Source organism: Gopherus flavomarginatus, chromosome 12 (assembly GCF_025201925.1).
Source record: "Gopherus flavomarginatus isolate rGopFla2 chromosome 12, rGopFla2.mat.asm, whole genome shotgun sequence".
NCBI lineage: Eukaryota > Metazoa > Chordata > Testudines > Testudinidae > Gopherus > Gopherus flavomarginatus.
In genome coordinates this window covers 35,590,243-35,608,528 of record NC_066628.1, presented here as the reverse complement: position 1 = coordinate 35,608,528, position 18,286 = coordinate 35,590,243, and the positions used below count along the sequence as shown (strand labels likewise).

The 18,286-nt window shown below is 46.5% G+C and overlaps 2 protein-coding genes across 4 annotated transcripts in view; one reads left to right on the top strand and one right to left on the bottom strand.

Moving 5' to 3' along the window:
• The window catches only part of MXRA7 (matrix remodeling associated 7), an 836,957-nt gene that overhangs the window by 340,040 nt on the left and 478,631 nt on the right, over window positions 1–18,286 (bottom strand). The gene's annotated exons all lie outside the window — the stretch shown is intronic.
• MGAT5B (alpha-1,6-mannosylglycoprotein 6-beta-N-acetylglucosaminyltransferase B) overlaps window positions 1–18,286 on the top strand; it is a 176,082-nt gene that overhangs the window by 116,849 nt on the left and 40,947 nt on the right. For all 3 annotated transcript variants that reach the window (XR_007768724.1, XM_050919257.1, XM_050919256.1), the window contains exons 10-13: window positions 2,772–2,905; window positions 6,153–6,283; window positions 14,386–14,541; window positions 16,150–16,296. Coding sequence is in view for 2 of the 3 variants with exons in the window: in XM_050919257.1 (XP_050775214.1) it covers window positions 2,772–2,905; window positions 6,153–6,283; window positions 14,386–14,541; window positions 16,150–16,296 (568 nt within the window). In the remaining variant the exon portion in view is untranslated. The remainder of the gene's footprint in view (window positions 1–2,771; window positions 2,906–6,152; window positions 6,284–14,385; window positions 14,542–16,149; window positions 16,297–18,286) is intronic.

The following is an 18,286-nucleotide window of genomic DNA, read 5'->3' as shown; positions in this document are numbered from 1 at the left end:
CAAATTTCATCACACAGTTTTGCCAAAGCACCTCACCCTGCATGCTCCAGCCCTGCCCCTCCTGTGCTGTTCCAGTCCTGTCCAATTCTACCTGTGCACCTCAGTCCTGATTTGCAGCACCCCATGCTATTACAGTCCTAAACTCTTCCAGCCCTTCAACCTAGCAAGGCTGTTCTGTGCCTAAATTGGTGGTAGTTTTACACAGGGTGTAGACATAGACTAGGATGAGACTCCTTTTAAGATAAATCTGACCCCATCCAGGATTTGAACCCAAATTCCCAGAGGGGAAATGTTTGCAGTACTGAGCAATTCTCTCTCTCTCTCTTTTCTTTATCCTGGCAAGACCAGCTGAAACTCCCCTGACCTTGCAGCCTTTCCCTTCCCCTACCAATGAGCCCCTCATAAATCTCCAGCACATAAGGAGGAGAAGTTCAGCCTTTTGTTTCCAGCCTTGTTTATGTGCATGACAGCTGATAAATTGCCCAGAGACCTTCCCAGCAGCTGTCAGAACATGCCCGGGAAGGAGGGAGCACCACCTCACCTGCCACTGTCTTAAGATCAGAACTCATTCTAAGGCTCTACAATGGGGAAGCAAACACCCTTAGGGAGAAGTGTGTGTGTGTAAATAGTATATTTGCACACTGTATGTGGGATCTGCCACCATCATAACAGGACAGAGAGAGCTCTTTGTATTTGCAAGAAAGACAACCCTGCCCCCCCCCCCGCCCATTTCCCCTCTTCTTCTTTGCCATTGAGAGACAAATGTCACCATCCCCGTGGTACATCAGCAGCCTGCAAAGTATGTGATTTAATTTAGCACTGATAGTTCTGCTATTTATTACATTTTCGCCCATCCCTTCCACTATCCTACACAATTTTATTAGAGGGGAAGATGACAGGCAGTGTTATTGTTTTTATTACAAATGCATTTGCTTTGTGCGTGCCACTTGCTTTTTCTCCTCTCTCTTTCCATGTTCTCTTTTCTTCCTCCCTCTTGCCATGATAATGCCTACCTCCGCATTCCTGGAATATTTGGAAAAGCATTAAAATGTCTCCTGGAGATAGATAATGCTTTCCCAAACATTGGGTGGGTGAAAAGCCTGCGCAACAGGGAGCAGTGAATCTCTTCCTTTCCAGAGGTGACATTTAGGATACTTTTTTGCTGAATACTAGACCAGTGCTTTGCTTCCAGTTTCCCCTTTTGAGTTAAGGCTGATGGCCAATGCCAGTTCTCTGTGGGCCTAATGGTAACGTTTGCATTGCTAATGGCAAGACCTGGGTTTGAATCCCAGATTTGCTGAGAATCTGTCATCCTTTTCAGGCAATAGCTAATGCTTGAGGTTCCTAAGCATGTTGTGTTTACAGCAATAGTTACTGAGTTATACACCTAGGAAACACAATAGTAGACCAGACCCATAGTCATCTAGTCTGGTGTCGTCTCTGACTGTGGCAACACCAGATACTGCAGGAGGTGTAAAACCCTCTGGATAGACAGTTGTTCAATACCATCCCTATGGTGACATTTCTTCCTGCCTCATGCTATTAATGGTTAGCTTATGTCCTGAAGCATGTTTCTACCCGTTATACCTTTTTGTCCCAAGTGCAAATATTCTTATTAATTCATAAAAATACAGAATCTTCTTCAAAAATGCTCTTTGCCACATTACTATCTGGTGGCAATGAGTTCCACAGGCTATCTCTGGAGTAAATTGGAAGAACAAACAGCTGCTTTAGTGAAGAAACCTAATCCAGCTCCTTGATTAAGAGGGATCATGCCCATTTGTTGTTTCTCGTAGCACTCTGTCCACATAGCAGTATACTCAGACAACAAAGGCACTCATTCAAGATGGAAACATTACATCATCAGGCCAAATTCTCACTGGCCTATCAGTGATCCTGCCCTCCAGATACTTCCAAGTAGCCACTGGCTACTGTGACTGTCCACTACTGCCCAAAAGGTGACTGAGCAATAGAGAGAGTAAGCTGCATGCTCTGAAGGAATGCGGTTCCAGGGGTGCTTCTGCTGCCTGCCAGGTGAGGTGCAATGCCTCCTGGTGCTTGCACTGAGACAGTGCAGGTCAGCACTGTCCCTAGCTCAGGGGTGTTGCTAAACGCCACAGCAGAGCGTAGGGGGGTATTGCCAATCGAAGTCTATTGGCAGAAGTGTATGGGACCGGGATGGAGTAGCAGAGGTTGCTGATCATCATTGGCCTGTATTGGTGAAGCTGCTTAGGCAAAACTTATTCGCTGCTCATCTGCATCACTTCCAGCTGTAGCCATTGTAATTAATCCATTGGCACTTTCACTAACAGTCACTAAATCTGTCTCAGCTGTCAGCATTGGCAGCGTTATTATCTTTTCCCAGGCCTCCAGCTTATAGACTGTAAGTCAATACGCTTCAGCAAAGCCTTTGGCCCTTGGTATTCAAACATACAGCACTACTCCAGGGCAGCACTGGCTTGGCCTCTCTGTTGTCCCATGGGACATGCATTTGAGCACATCATGCTACTTGCTGAAAGGATGCTCAAACCAGTAATTGGGCACTGATGTGAGGGACTGTCCCTGCACAGGCTGAATTCTAGGACTCTCAGATCTCTCTCAAAGCAGTCATTCCACTCAATGAGCATCTGCTCAAGCCCTCAGTGGCACTAACAGCCTCTCCTTGGCCTGCTGATGCTAGAGGGCGAACCTGTAGCTTGTGGCTTGATGCTCTTTGTTTGCAGAATGAGAGCAGAATATAACCATTGCCCTTTGCTCTCTTGCCTGGGCAGGTGTCGCGTTCGGGTCATTGATACCTTTGGGACAGAGCCAGCCTACAACCTTGAGGAGTATGCCACTCTGCACGGCTACCGGACAAACTGGGGGTACTGGAACCTGAATCCCAAGCAGTTCATGACCATGTTTCGTAAGTGATCCCTTGTTTGGTAATTGTTTCTAATGGAGTTTTTTTGTATTTGCAGATTGGGTGATAGAGCTGAGCAAATAATTGATTTGGTGGTTCAGAGGTCAAACTGGAAAAAAATGTTCTTCGTTTCAAATTGAAGCTGATTGTTTTTCACCAAAATGAAAAACAAATTAAAAAATGTGTGCCGGACGAATTAAATACTTTGAATTTTGATTCCAAACATTTTCAAAAAGAAACATTTTGACATTTTCAAAATGTTTGTTTTCAGGGTTTTTTTTGGCCAAAAGTATTTAACAACTTCAACCCACATTTGCATAGAGTTCCGGTGCCGCCAAAAATATATTTTTTGGCAAATTTACTATTTGTCCATTTTTAATTTTTTGCCTGGCTTTCTTTCTTGATCACTAGATTATCATTGCAAGCCAAGGCCAATGCACAAAAAGCACAAATAGGTTCTCGGATGTATCTGAATTACTTTGCCAGTCCACCGCCCATGTCACTGCTGCCCCCGCCCCCTCCCAAAGCAACCGCAGTGGAAGGAAAACAGAGTTTGATTTGCTCAGAGCCCACAAACTCAAGTTCACTCTTATTCCCTCTATCCATTGCCACAAGCTGCAGGCTCACGTGTCCAGTTCACTTGAAAAGAAAGAGTGCATTTTCACACACAATTGGCACCATCAAAGGGATGGGCCTTCCATTTCCATTTGTAAGCGGCTTCTCAGGAGCAGTCAATACCTGGGTTTGCATCTCAGTCCCCTGGCCTATGGCTTCCCTTCACCCCCTGTGCAAGCAAGGGAGGTGAGCATCTCACATGGCCCACCAGTGGGCCCTCTGGCCAGCTGAGCTGTGCATTGACAAGATCTCAAGGAAGTCCCATCTAGTCCTTCTTATCTAGAGCTATGGAGGCTGCAATATCAAGTGCCCTTGAGGCTGGTAGGATTAAAAAAGGGGGAGATGTTTGAGAGACCTCTGAGCCCTACGGGAGATATACAGGACTCCTAACGTAGGATGTAGCCAGAAAATAACACCCCTTCCCACTATACCAAGCCTGGGACACAAAAGAGATACTAGGCTTATTACTGTGTTGTACCACAGCCCAAAGCTGTTTTCCCAAGCATGCTGGATGGGATGCATGCTGCTTCCATCTGACCCTAACCTTGACAATGTGCTCCAAGGAAACTCCTGCTTAATGGGCTCTGTTACTTTAATGAGCTTTAATACTTTACTGTCCCACTCCCACTGTTTTGCTAATTATGTTCTCAATCTGCCCCAGCAATTCCCATCCTCCTGTAGGTTTTGGGGAGTGAAGGACTTTGCTTGGCCATGGCCATTTTTCAGTCCCGGGGATTCTGCAGCAAGCTGTCTGAGCAAACCAATCATCCCTCTTGCAGCAGTGGGGGATTTTATGGCTAGAAGACAAAAGCCAGGGGAGAGAATGCTGGAAAGAAGGAATTTGCTATTATGGCAAACAGAGCAGCAGGCTGAAGGAGCTGCTGTACCCGGGCCATGTTTGGGTGACCCATGCTAATGTAAAAGGGGAGTTTTATCAGCCCCAGTGGCAGGGACATGGACTCCTTTGTCTGCCCAATAATTAGTACCTAGCTCTTATCCAGTGCTTTTCATCTGTAGATCTTAAAGCATTTTACAAAGGAGGGCAATAGCATTATCCCCAATTTAATATATGGGGAAACTGAGGCACAAGAAAGGACTTGCCCAAGGTCACCCAGCAGCAGAACTGGGAATAGAACCAACATCTCCCAAATCCCAGTCTAGGTCTCAGTCTCCTAGGCTGCACACCTAGAGGCTTCCATTGAGATCAGGGCCCTGTTGTGCTAGGCACGATAAACACACTTACCCCGAAGGTCTCACACTTTAATAGACAAAGGGAGGATTATTATCCCCATTATACAGAGGGGGAACTGAGGCACAGAGAGATGAAGTAACTCACCCCAGGAACCAGCTGCAGAGCAAGGACATGAACCCAAATCTCTAGAGCCCTAGGCTAGTGCTTTAACCACAAGAACATCCTGCCCTCTGGCTGTAGGGGCTTCATGCCTCATTCTCAAAGCCCCATGCCCACCCCCATACTGAGCCCACCGTGCCAGCAAGGCCCATTGTGCCACAGGTGGGATTTACTAGGGTTATACCAGGGGAAGGGAAGATTTGAAATCAGCTGCCCAATTGTGCCCCTTGCATGCAGGAGAGAGTGGCCGTGATCCAAGTAGGGGAAGAGAGTGAAAAAAAGAGCCTTTGGAGATAAGGAGCAAAGAGAGAGTTGGGCGGTGTGGTGAAACACAAGGGGTATTTTTTTCAAACACAGAATTTATTTTCAGAGGGAGAGTCTCCTCTCTGGAGAAGGCTAGACAGGATTTTAGAGAAAGGGCTGAGGCTGGGGCTTCAGATTTATCCAATAATCTGCCAAGTGGAAAGGAGCCTTACTTATCGGCAGTAAACCTGGTGACCGATCACACGCTTTGTGACTCAAATATTTTTTTCCCCTGGCTGGATATAATCTATTTGGCAGCCTAAAAAGCATCTTACATTTTAAAGAGACCTGCAGGCAGTTCACAGCTCATATATTTTAATAGCTCCTGTTTGCTTTTTTCCCCCTCTTTCATCTTTTTTTAATGCAAGGAACCTGTCAGAGTCTCTTTTCTTGACTCAAAATGCCTCAGTGCCACGGAATAATCCAAGCCTCATGGCCTGCATCTTCGACTGGTTCCAAACACCTCCACTCTTCCTTGCACTAATTAGCCCTAACCCACATTCCCCTGCAGAGCGCATCTGAAGGTAGCTCCTCCACTCCCACTCCCTATCTCTCTGCAGAGAGGGAAGCACTAAGGGCTGAGCGCTCAGTTAAGGTGCTCAGCTGGGAAGCGGGGATTGGGGACGCAGACAGACTGTTACCAGATAGGACGGTGGAGGAGGCAAAGGGGAATCCTGGATCAAGCCTAGGATTTACCTGTGACAGTCACGGAGAATTTCAGGCCAGTGAACCCCAGTGCCTCCATGACACTAGGGCTCCACTCAATAGTTAAACTTCCAGCTATGTGGGATAGGGCCAGGAAATGTTTTCATCTCATCGGTGGACTCTGGTAACCGTCCCATTCTTCAGTATAAATAACCTCAATGGGGAAAGGCTGCATGTCGCTGAGGCTTCGGGAGGATAGATAGTGACCTATGGAAGACGCCCTCAGTGCGCTAGCAAGAGCCAAACCTGTGTTTCTTTTCCCCTTGGTTTCTGTAGCTCACACTCCCGACAACTCCTTCATGGGCTTTGTGTCTGAGGAGCTCAACGAGACTGAGCGGCAATTCATTAAGTCCAACAAAGCAAGCAACATGGCAGTGGTGTACGGGAAGGAAGCCAGCATCTGGAAGGTGAGTGCCTGCAGAGACACGGTCAATCCATAGTAACAAACAAATAGCCACAAATAGCCAAAGTTTTGCCATTGGCTTCAAAGGGACCAGAATCTGGGCTAATGTGCATAGAAATCAGTGCTTTGAAAAGACCTAATTAGCCATTTAAGTCATCCCTCCCACTGGCCCACGTAGGATTGTTCCCTGGATTATATCCCCTAGTGACTTGTCCAGTCCACTTTCAAGAGTTGCAGCAATGGGGCTTCCATCACTTCCCTTGGGAGAGCACCCTATTGTCTGAAACTTCCTATGTGGGCAGTTTATTCCCTGGCCAACTGCACTGCAGAGTTTCTTGCACCTTCTTTTGAGACAGCTGACGCTGGCCCCTGTCGGCGGCAGGATCCTGGCCTAGATGGACCCATTGGTATGATTTAGTATAACACTATGGAAGTGAGTGAGCCACATTGAAACAGAATGAGTATCCCAGGCATCTTATGAAGTGGCTCAGCTTCCAACCATGGGACCAGTTAAGGTCTGGACACTCGCTATTTAGGAGCTGAACTGACACCATCTAGTTGTAGCATATCTTTCTTGTTAGTATTTGTATTGTAATCACATGCAGAGGCCCCAAGCAGGACACAGTGCACAGAGTCAGAGCCAGTCCCTGCCCCAAAGAGTTTACAATCTAAATGGACAAGACAGACGGAGGAGAAAAGAGAGAGGGGAAGTTACTTGTGCAAGGTCACGTAGCAGGTCGGGCTCAGGCAGGAATACAATTTAGGTTTCCTAAGTACTAGTCCAGGGCAGTAGCCACTGAACCACACTGCCTCTCCTCATCAGCTGGCAACAACTTTTAGTCACCACAGACATGGGTCAGATATGTGCCTGTGGCCTGCAGGTGCAAAACTCTTTTCCGCTACTCCATCCCTGAGCGAGACAACTGACTTCCTGTTCCAACACCACTTCATCGCTCGGGAGATGAATAGCACTGCTATAACACCGCTCAACAGTCACACCCTCTTAAAAAAAGACAGCCCTACCGTCTCTTGTGTGGCCAGCAGTGGCATTGGTTATTGGGGGTGGCCTGAGCTCCTCTCTCTTTTGTCTGGAGTATGCTCAATGCTTTTGCTTCTATTATCCATAAGCAGGAACTAATTATCACCCTCTCTTGATTTTTTTCTTCCATGCACTTCCATGGGATGTTCCAGTTACAGGTATTGTATTACTCTAACCTATTCCCTTTTTTAATGGTGCGTTTCAGACTAAATATAAATTATCAATAGAAAATGTATATCTGCAATTGAGCTCGCATTGTCTGTAGGTTAAACCTGCACTGCTACCAGTGGGTGTTTATAGCTTGATACTGTGCTGGGTTCTCTTCTTCGCCATGCCCACCCTTTCTCTTACCAGCACCACTGAATCTGTCCTCACAGCCTGTTCTGGATGCTGCAGTTTGCAGTTCCATAGAGCAGCATATATCTGCAACAAACCCTCCTTTCAAAACACACAATTGCAGTGCAAATATATAAATCCTTGCAACAATTACATGTATTTAGAAGTTTCCCAGCACGCACTTTCTGTCTTGCTGCACAGTCTTGCAGTAAGGAGACCTTTTGCTGATGGCTAGGCTTCCCCGCTCCCCGCTCCCTTTTCCCCTTTTGTGAATGACAGCTCTTTGCCTTAATCCTTTTTTGGCACAGAAATATTCATGGCTACTAACACCCTCCCTCGGCTACTAACACCCTCCCTCACAGTGAGTGATTCCAACATTTGCCTCGCTCTGCGGGCTACATTGATTTCTCATTGTCTCACTCCTCTTTGCTTCTTACAGATTTGTAAATAAATGTTATTAAAACTCTTTCACTGTCGGGAACCAGCTGCCGTAAAAGGTCCATGGAATAGCGCCCCATCAATTTGCTTCCCAGGAGAAAGCGGCCTGGATCCAAACTCTGGATCCCAGAACCCCCAGTCTGTGAGGTGGATCAGGACCACTTACTTGGTCCACCACCCCTAGTTACCAGTCAGGATTGGGCAGCTGTGATATCTCACGGTAGAAATACCTGCCTCCTGATTCTTCACAGTCCTGCACCTTGTATAGTTCCTCACACCTGTGCAAAATGCGTGTAAAGGAGTCCTGTTGTGGTTTGGTTCGCTGTTACACCCACCACTCTAAGTGACAACATATTGTGCACCAATGGAGAATCAGGCGAGTAGAGCCTGTGTGGTGAGTTTAAGAGTTTAATATGGGTGTGAAGGGAAAGAGTGCCCATTTTACGTGGCCAGAGCATGAAGAGAGGCCTTGGTGTGAATGAAAATCAGGCCCAGTGGGTTTCCTCCGATTAGCAAGTACTCAGGTAACCCAGTGGGTATATGTGACAAGTCCACCTCTGTGCTGATCCACAGAAGATAGACATTGTTACAAGCTGCTAACTCTGGCACTTTAGCAGCAGTTCCGGAGGCCCCCGGTTCAATTCCCAGTGTGTTGACCAAGATGTTGGCTGCCTGTCATACTCACCGGCCTGTACAATCTAGCACTGGGTAGGTAGTGTAGGGTCCGTGTGGTCCAAGAAGCTGGAGATGGGTGGGACTCAGGAGACCTGGATTTGACATTAAACATTCTGTGTGACATTGGACAAACCAGGCCCCCTTTCTGTGCCCTGTTCCCCCATCTATGACACAAGACTAATGATGCCCTAAGGCCTAGAGTTGCACAATGCAATATAAATGCAAAGTATTACTCTTGAGTTGTAGCATTTATGTCCTGCAGACAAGCCAAGTACTGATAAACCCAGGATCAAATACAGTCTCTCAAACAGAATCTTTTTGAAGTTCAGAAACATTTGATGAACTTCCCACCCTTCCTCATTGTTTGTCCTCTGAACTTCCAGCTTCCATCTAGCACCAGGAGCAGAAGCATTAATAAGGAAGAAAGCCCATATACATCTGATTTCCAGCTCAGTTTTGTCAGCCAAAGCAGTTCAGATTATTTGGATTAAGCTGCAGATAAGCATCTGCATGCTTATTTCATCCAGACCTGAAATCAAAACATTTTGAGACTCAGGGCAAGTCTACACTAGAAGCGCTACACTGACGCAGCTGCGCTGATGCAGTTGCGCTGCTGTAGAATGTCTGCTGAAGATGCTGTGTGCTGCCAGGGAAAGCGCTCTCCTGTCGGCATGATTACTCCACCTCCACGAGAGGCAGAAGCTGTGTCGGCAGGAGAGCGTCTCCCACCAACCTAGCGCCAGTGTAGACAGTGCTTGGGTCGCTGTAACTTGCATCACTTGGCGGGGGGTGGGGGTCTTTTTCACACCCCTGAGGGGTGTAAGTTAGATCGACAGAAGTGGTAGTGTAGACCTGCCCTCCGTCACCACTAGATTTCAATGTGAAAATTATTTTTCTCGGATGCCTCTCATTCCCAGATTCTGGAACATCCCCACTCCCCATGTGTCATTGTTTCTAAACTCTGCTCTGACGTTTAATGTAAAAGTGCACGGGAGAGGGGCTGTACAATGTAGTAAATCTCAAGGGGTATTTTGTAGGAGGTTTAAAACATACATTAAGAGATTTTTTAATAACCTAAAATCTTCAGAACACTTTTGTGCTAGCTAGACATGGAGTGTGCTCTCTCCTGTCAAGTAGGACCAAATCCTGTTTACTTTAGTCATAGGAGTATTGCAAACAGTGAGACCACTAGTGGCTCCAGTTCAGCAGTCCCTCCTTTCTCAACAAACACTGACGCTCATGCCTAATGCTAAGAACACGCTCAAGTGCTTTGCTGAATAGCGAGGGGCTTACGTACATGCTTGAATGCTTTGCTGAAGTGGGCTCATGTAAGGCAAGCAGGAATTGGCTCATAGTTGCTAAGTACTGGCTGTCCCTGGATTCTCCAGGGCATCCTGGCTTCTGTCTGTTCAACTATAAGCTCTGTGGGGCAGGGACAACAGTTGGGCTAGATCCTCAGCTGGTGTCAATGTGCATCTGGCCCATTATTTTATGTATTATAGAGAGCTGAGTGCATTGTTGGTGCTCAGTAAACAAGAACGCAATACTGCATGGAAGAGGCTTTCTGGTGCAGTGGCATAGTGCATTAGTCCTTTACATCAGGCCATGTGCGTTCCAGTTCTGATTAGGTCAAAACAAGTTTGATGATCTCAGCAGAGCCCCTTGCATGATTAGCACTGTGCTCCTAGAGATCCCCGCCAGGACAGCGTGGGGTGTAAGAGTCCAGGAACTGTTGGAGGGAGAACACGCCTAACAGCTGCCTATACTACAGCTGGCTTTTGCGAATGTTATCAGACTCTTCCTTTCATGAACACTACAGCTACTAATCCGTAGATAACTTCCCCCGCACACACTTTTACAGATGGGGAAACTGAGTCACCCTGCGAGGAACTGACTTGCCCAAGATCACCAGAGCTGGGATTAGAAACTTGCTCCTCATTCAGTCAGCTGCCAACTGAATTGTGCTGTCCCGTTTGGCTGCATACAAAAAGACAGTGTCCTTTATAAAATGTTGCACTCACACATACAGCTCCTTCCTTGTTAGGCTTCTGTTGTTTATCACACCTCAGTCCCAGCTATTCCAATGTTGGTAAATATGCCGTTTTGTGTTGCTCATTGTTCACATTGCAAGGCACGAGGATTCTAAATACCTGACGTTCAATTGATCTGTGCCTTGTGGGAATGATAAACTTGCCAGCAGAGAGCAGGCAGCCTATTGAGCTGGGACTGCTGTTTAGCCCTTACAGTGTGGGAAGAGTTCTGCAATGAGTGGATAGAGAGACAACGCTTTCCCATCTGTCTGCAACACTGAGACCTGCTCCCAAGGAGAGAGGCAGAAGTCCATAGAATGTGGAGGGTTCCTTTGGGCTGCACTGGCTTACCGGGGAAATAACATGCCCTGACTTCATATCAGAGAGTTTTGCCTGAGTATAGCTTTGGAATTGGCACTCAAGGACAATGGCTGCTGAGCTGCATGCCTCCTTCATGCCATACACAGGGCTAGCAGGTCCAGAACAGAGGATGAAGAATGGGGGAATCTACTGAGAATGAAAGATGGGGGAAATATCTAGGATGTGCAGTTGGAGAGAAGAAGTCCATAGCCAGAGAGAGAGAGACACAGACACAGAGGGAGAAAGAGGAGCTGTCTCAGGGACCAGTAGGGACAGAAGGAGGAGAGACTGAATCCCACACATCCTCTGACGTTGCCTGAAATACCAGAGGGTCCGAGCTTTGGAGGGGAGGCCGCTGTCAGCTCTCAGACAGGGAGTGAGTGAGGTAGTGAGCTGGGCTCTGTGTTACTTAACAGCACCACTTGCTGGCCATTTTGCTGCAGCATCGTGGAGGAGAATGGGGGTGATGGGAAACTTGCGTCAAGGTTGGCAGGGAAGGCACAATAGGGGGAGAAAGGATTCGGCCTCTCTCCAGCTGCAGGTTCAGTTTGGAGTCCAAACCCCTCCAAGGAAGGTCCCAACCAGTGTGCCAGATGGCAACAGTGGGGGCCTGGGAGAGAGAGAGATAGGGCAAAGTGTGGTGTAAAGCAGAGACATCCCCCAGAAGAGAAGAGACACAGATGAGTGCCAGATGGATAGAAAGGGAGATGGGCCTGGCCCCAAACCTCTAGCTAACCCCTCTTGGGAGACTTGGCATCCTACCTCAGAGGCCCACGCTCCTCTCTCAGTAAAAGTTCGTGTCTGTGGGAGCACACAGGATTAGACAGTGGCTGGGAGAAGAACACATTCCCGTGCCCAGGTAGCCGATTTTCAGCTGAATACAACTGACAGCCATGAGGCTGCTTCTGACAGTAGGGATGAATAAATTGCCTCTTTTCCATTAAATCCCTGAGCCCCCAGGTCAGGTGGGTTAATCAGCAGAGCATGTCTGGGATTCTGTGGATTGGAACAGCCGCATTCCGCGGCCTGCTTTCCACATTCCTCAGCCCTTCACAGCTGCCTTCGCCTCTGCCCTCCAATCAGGTAGATTGTGGCTTATTTTCTTCTTTTAATGCTGCTGAGAAGTTCTTTTTCCTCCCAAGGCTTGTAAAGAGCCTGGAGAGGGAAATAAGTAGAGGAGAGAGAGATGACTGCACTGCCGAGTGTAGTGCTGATCACAGCTAAATTCAAAGGGAAAGCTGTTTCTCTTTTGTTGTTGCTAGCAGGGAAGATAATCTCAGAGAAATCCATGCTTGGGATTCTTGTATGGTGCTGTATTGATCTGCAGGGCTATTAGTTTGATAAAGCAATAATGAAGTCCTTAACAGCTATATGCAATCCTTAAAGGGTAATGTCAAATGAACGCTAGGATTAACCAGCTTCATACCATCCCCCCATTCTTCTAAAAAATAAAACATGCTGAAGTTTTGCATTTTTGCCATGAATGTATGTAGATGGAAAACTGACGCCATTCTGCAGCTGGAGTGGCTGGCCACTTGGGTCATAGGGTGCAGCTGTAACAGAAAGTGCCTGTCTGCTTTGTCTTGCTGAAATAACTTCAGCGAAGGAGAAAGAACTAGCTGAGCTTTCTGATCAATGACGCATTTCACGTGGATAACACCTTTGTTTCTACCTGACTATCCATCCAATCTATCTGTTTCTGTTAGCCGTTCTACAGGGGAGGAGAAGGTGAGGGTCCTGGGAAGAAAGATGAATAGTTTGTATACAGCCAGGACTATACTTTTTATTTTTATTTTTATAAACACAGTTAACCTGTGGAACTCACTGATGTGGTAGTTTATTAAGGCAATTATCTTATGGGTTTTTTTAGAGGATTAGGTGTTTATATGAATAATAGCACTTGCATTTGCACAAGGTGGGATACAGATTTTAAGGGATCTCAACCTCCAGGCTTCAGTGTATAAACTGATCATTGGATGAGGTCAGAAACATATACTTTCACCACCACTTGCCACTGATACAGTGTTATAACCTGAGGTTGCATTATTGAGACTTTGTGACATCTACTGGTTAATGTCAGGGCCAGGCTATTGGCCTGGGCAGACCATTGGTCTGTTCTAGTATGACATTTCTTAGGCAGACTCTCTTTGTGGGGCTGACTATATCCAAAGCCCAGGTATGTCGCATCTGATTCAGGGAACTGATTTTGCCCTTATTCATACCCAGGTCAAAGAGGAGCAACTCAGCATCATTCAGTGAGATTAAACGAGAGTGAAATTGATTTACAATCCAGGAATCCTAAAAGTCTGCCTTCCCTGTAGAGGGATTTCCTGCCCTGCAGACTGAGTTCCCCTGAATAACAGTAAAAATAGTGAGGGAGTCCTTGTGGCACCTTAGAGACTAACAAATTTATTTGGGCATAAGCTTTCGTGGGTTAAAACCCACTTCATCAGATGCATGGAGTGAAAAAAAACTGTAAGTAGAATATATATAATAGGAAAACTGAATAACAAGTTCCTGTACGTAAAGACTCCCTCGCTGCTAGAGAGGAGGTAGTTTAGTGTATGGCTACACTGCAGTGTAAATCCAGAGTAAGTGGAATTTAAGTCAGCAGGCCCTGGGTTAGATGTTAGAGAACCCAGGGCTTGAGTGTCGACACTGAGTGTCAATGCTAGGTTAAGAATCTTCCAACCTGGGCCCAGGCTCAGGGCTCCAGCGTCCACACTGCAGTACCCAGACCCAAATCCGACCAACCATATTCCAGGCTTCCTAATGCCCTCCCAAAATGTTGCCGCTCTAGCCCTTTCTTCATGGGTCAGTGCAGGAAAACTTGAGTGTCCACCAAACTTGATTGTCTGGAGAACAAAGAAAGTCAGCCCAATGGATTGTGGGATATTTTTGGCAGACTCCCAGAGCACAAATGCAGCAGGGCTGCATCTGCACTGCAAAGCAATAGGGCTGGAACCCTGGGTTCTGGCTTGACTCAGGCTCGGACCCTCCAGCCCTGTGGATCCTGGGACCTTGGGTCAGCGTGATTTGTGTGAAGATGAAAAGAGAGTTAGGCTTGAGCCTGAGTTTAAACCTACACTGCAGTGGAGACATACCCTTAAAGGCACTAGGATGGTGAGATCAGAATAAGGAAATGCCCCTTTATTTTGGCATTTGAGAATCAAATATATCTCTTTTGGAGCTAACATGCAGCTGATTTTCTTCGCTTTCCTTCCCCAGAGCAAAGAAAAGTTCCTGGCCATCCTTAACAAGTACATGGAGATCCACGGCACTGTTTATTATGAAACCCAGCGTCCTCCAGAGGTCCCAGCTTTTGTCAAGAACCATGGCCTTCTGCCACAGCACGAGTTCCAGCAGCTTCTGAGAAAAGCCAAGGTACTTAAAATAGGGGTGTGGCCCTTTCATGTGGATTTCTGACAAAGTCCAACGTTTCTCCTCCATAAAATAACCAGCTGCTGGGCAGGCGGACTAGAGTTGCCTTGAGAAATGTAATTCATTAGCTGAAGCTCTTTTAACTGGAGGAGGCTGAGGCTAGTGCCTCTGAAGCCCTTGCTTGCAGGCCACATCAACTTCAGTAATTAGGCAGGAGCTGAGCTGAGCAAATCGCAACAGCGATTTTATCTGATTAGTTTCCCCCTTTTACGAATTGTCCATGGTCAATTCACAACATTCTCAAGTGTATTTGTTATTCAAAATCATTCACTAATTTCTTCAGCAAATAGCTCTTAGTCTGCAGGTAATTCGAACTGTGAATATTACAACCAGATACGCAACTTTTACTGTGACATATGTAACTAACTCTTGTGATTTACATAGCTAGAACTCAGATAAATGACTTGAGAAACTAGCTTACACAGCCCCAATTTCAAATGGTCAAATTGATTGTCAGATTGGTAGTTTGCCTTCTGTTGATTAATTACATCCAATCAGAGAAGAGAAACCATACCGCGTGACTATCCAAAGACGGTGCAAATTTTGGATTTTAAATTTGACAATTGAATATACTATTTGGAACTGTCTCTTGAGAAATATTCATACTTTGGGGTTCAAATTTGTTTTTTGCAAGCAGTTGTTCTACTAGAGCTTGTGAGATTGAGCATTTGTGGAAAGTAAATGTGAATTACTTCACACCCATTGTCACATCAAAGTTTGCCGTTGGGTTCCACTGAATGTTCACAGAGCACTTTCGTCACTATTTGCTTAGCTCTGTCCAGGAGCTTGAGGTCTGTGGATTGACTGATTAGTAGCATAACTAGGTCCTGAAATGCTCTGTACTGATATCGCAACCTGAACCCAGCACCATATCACTTGCTAGCGTCAGACAAAGTGCATACTCCCCAGATCACCCCCAGCACTGCCAACCCGCCGGCATGCAACCCCCCTATTATATTCCAGCCCTTGGCTTTTCCTGAGTAAGGACTGCCAACAATGCCTGAATTACGTGATGTGCAAATGCCCACTGGCACGCTAAATACCCAAACTCATTTCATCCTGTTACCAGGAAATAAAACCAGGTCTATAGACATGAGAAGCTCGGGCATGTAGCTGCTGTTCCACCTAGATCTGCTACTGTTTTAGGCATGATTCTGAGTAGATATCTAGCAAGCCAGCAGCTTTCAACGTGGAAACAGTAGGATGAATACAAGCATGATATAAGGAAGTGCAACTTCCATTGCTATTAATGACATGGTCGCTGTTATAAATGAAGGGGTGAAGGTGCACTGTGTACAATTTAGCTTTGATAAAGACATTATTTTGGGGAGAACTTTATAACACATTTAAGCTATTGTGAATTGAACTACAAAGAGCTTCACCTAGAGTTCAGTTAGATCAGCCTGCAGGTCTGCGGAGCTGAGCACCAGAGAGATCGTTCAGATTAGTGAACTGGAGAGTCAGAGCTGCTGATGCATGAGATTGCAATGGGTCTGAGCGATGGTGTTCTTCACTCAAGCTAGCCAGGGTTCGTGGTTTTGTTTCTTGCAGCTTTTCATCGGATTTGGATTCCCTTATGAAGGTCCTGCCCCTTTGGAAGCGATAGCCAATGGGTGTGTTTTCCTGCAGTCTCGTTTCAACCCGCCGCACAGCTCCCTCAATCATGAATTTTTCAGGGGGAAGCCTACATCAAGAGAGGCAAGTGGTTCTGCAATGTTGTGTGATGAGAATTTTGCAGGTTGGCCTGAGCCATGGCATTTGCTTTTGGATTCAAACCAAAGGATTGGACTAGCTGAAAAAATCAGGCTTTGGATGCAAACTTTCCCCACAGTTCAGGGGTGTGGTTAGCTGTGGGTGGGATTAGAACCTTACCCTCCCAATCTGATTCCTCCCCTCGCCAGACCTGGAGATGATGGATAAAATGAGACCTGGGTCTGAATTTCAGCTCTGCAAAACAAAACCTGACCAATGAGGCTTTTGCAAAAATCTCAGACCATGTCCTAATTGGTTACCCAAGAGACGGACTGCAGCCTGACCCTCCCGTTCCCAAACCCGGGGTTATAGGCTCCCAGATAAATTGGGATTGGAACTTGAATTGCTCCTGGTTGTGGTTTTCTAAAACAAGACTGATTTTTTCTTTCTTTCTTTCTTTCTTTTTTTTTTTTTTTTGCAAACTCTTCTCCTGGGCTTGCTGCTGGCTATGAATTTAATCCGAGTGCAGCGGGAGCTCTTTAAAAGTTAAAGGATTGAGAAAATTGAACCTTGTATTATTAATAAAGTGGATAATGCAGTGTAAATTCCCACATCCCCACTGAGAAAGCCCTTCCAATGGCCACATCAAAGACCTCTTTTTCAGCTTCTGTTTCAGTCTGAGACCGTTCCTTACCAAGTGAGTTAGAATCCGCCTTAACGTGTTCTGCCCCACCCTTGACAGCTCCCCTTCCACTGGCTGTCAGACTGGATTGCATCTTCTGCAACCACTCTTCTCCAGGCAGTTGGGTGCTTCCGTTGCCTTGGCAGCCAGCCCATTTGTCATCATTACAGTGTGCTTGCTGCACACTTGCATGCCATTCGTTTTGGCAAGAGGCAGAGGCAGTGCAGGGCTGCCGTAATTGGCTCCTGTAGAATTAATTCTCCTCCCGCGTCCTCTTCATGTTTTGCTGATGTTAGCGTAATGCAAGTTTTGTTGTGAGGGCCCCAGTTCGCATTCAGCAACTTGACAAAGCTGTGAACAGAGTGACCACTACAGAGAGTGTGCATAGTGCATGAGTGTGTTTGTGTGTGAGATGGAAGGTGTTGGAATCATCCCCACTGCTCCTTCTTTTAATTTGTGTCATTAAAATAGCCGAGCTTGCCATCCTTAGCTGCTCTCACTAGAGAGAAGTGTGCTGATGACAGCAAAGAAACAGAAGAGAGGGATAATTAATTACCATCCTCTCTTTATTATACGTATCACAGAGCTGGTCTACACTGGGGGGGTATCAATCTAAGATACGCAACTTCAGCTACGTGAATAGCGTAGCTGAAGTCGAAGTATCTTAGATCGATTTACCTCGAGTCCTCACGGTGCGGGATCGAAGTCCGTGGCTCCCCGTGTCAACTCCGCTACCGCCGCTTGCTCTGGTGGAGTTCCGGAGTCAACCGGATGAGACATCAGCCTTCTGGGCAGGGCTGAGATCATGGGAAAGTTGAAGGTCTTTAGGGTAGATATTTGGTTTGGTTTTGTGTTTTAGCCCAGCTGATTGGTCTATATGTTAGGAGAATGGGGCTTACCCTGGATTGGGTCCATTGGTTTGCTCGAGGATGGTCCTGCCCTTTGGTTCAGCTGATGCTGTCTTCTTCTCAATGTACTGCCAGATTTACTTTGGCTCTGCATCTTTGGGAAATGCTGTGACCCAGAGGTTCGCTTTGCATTGCAACCTGCAGCTGGCAAGGGGCAGAGTCTTTATCCTGCTGTGAAGAAGCCTCCACTGTGACTTCTTTGAGTTAGTAGCTGGGCTTCAATTCATAAGCAGTGCCATGAGTGGATTAGAAAACCAGCCTCCCTCTGGAAAGCAGCTGAAGCACTGTCATAAACAGATAGCTAAGGGTTAATGTCTCTTTCACCTGAAGCACCTGACCAGAGGACCAATCAGGAAACCGGATTTTTTCAACTTTGGGTGGAGGGAATTTAGTGTCTGAGTCTTTT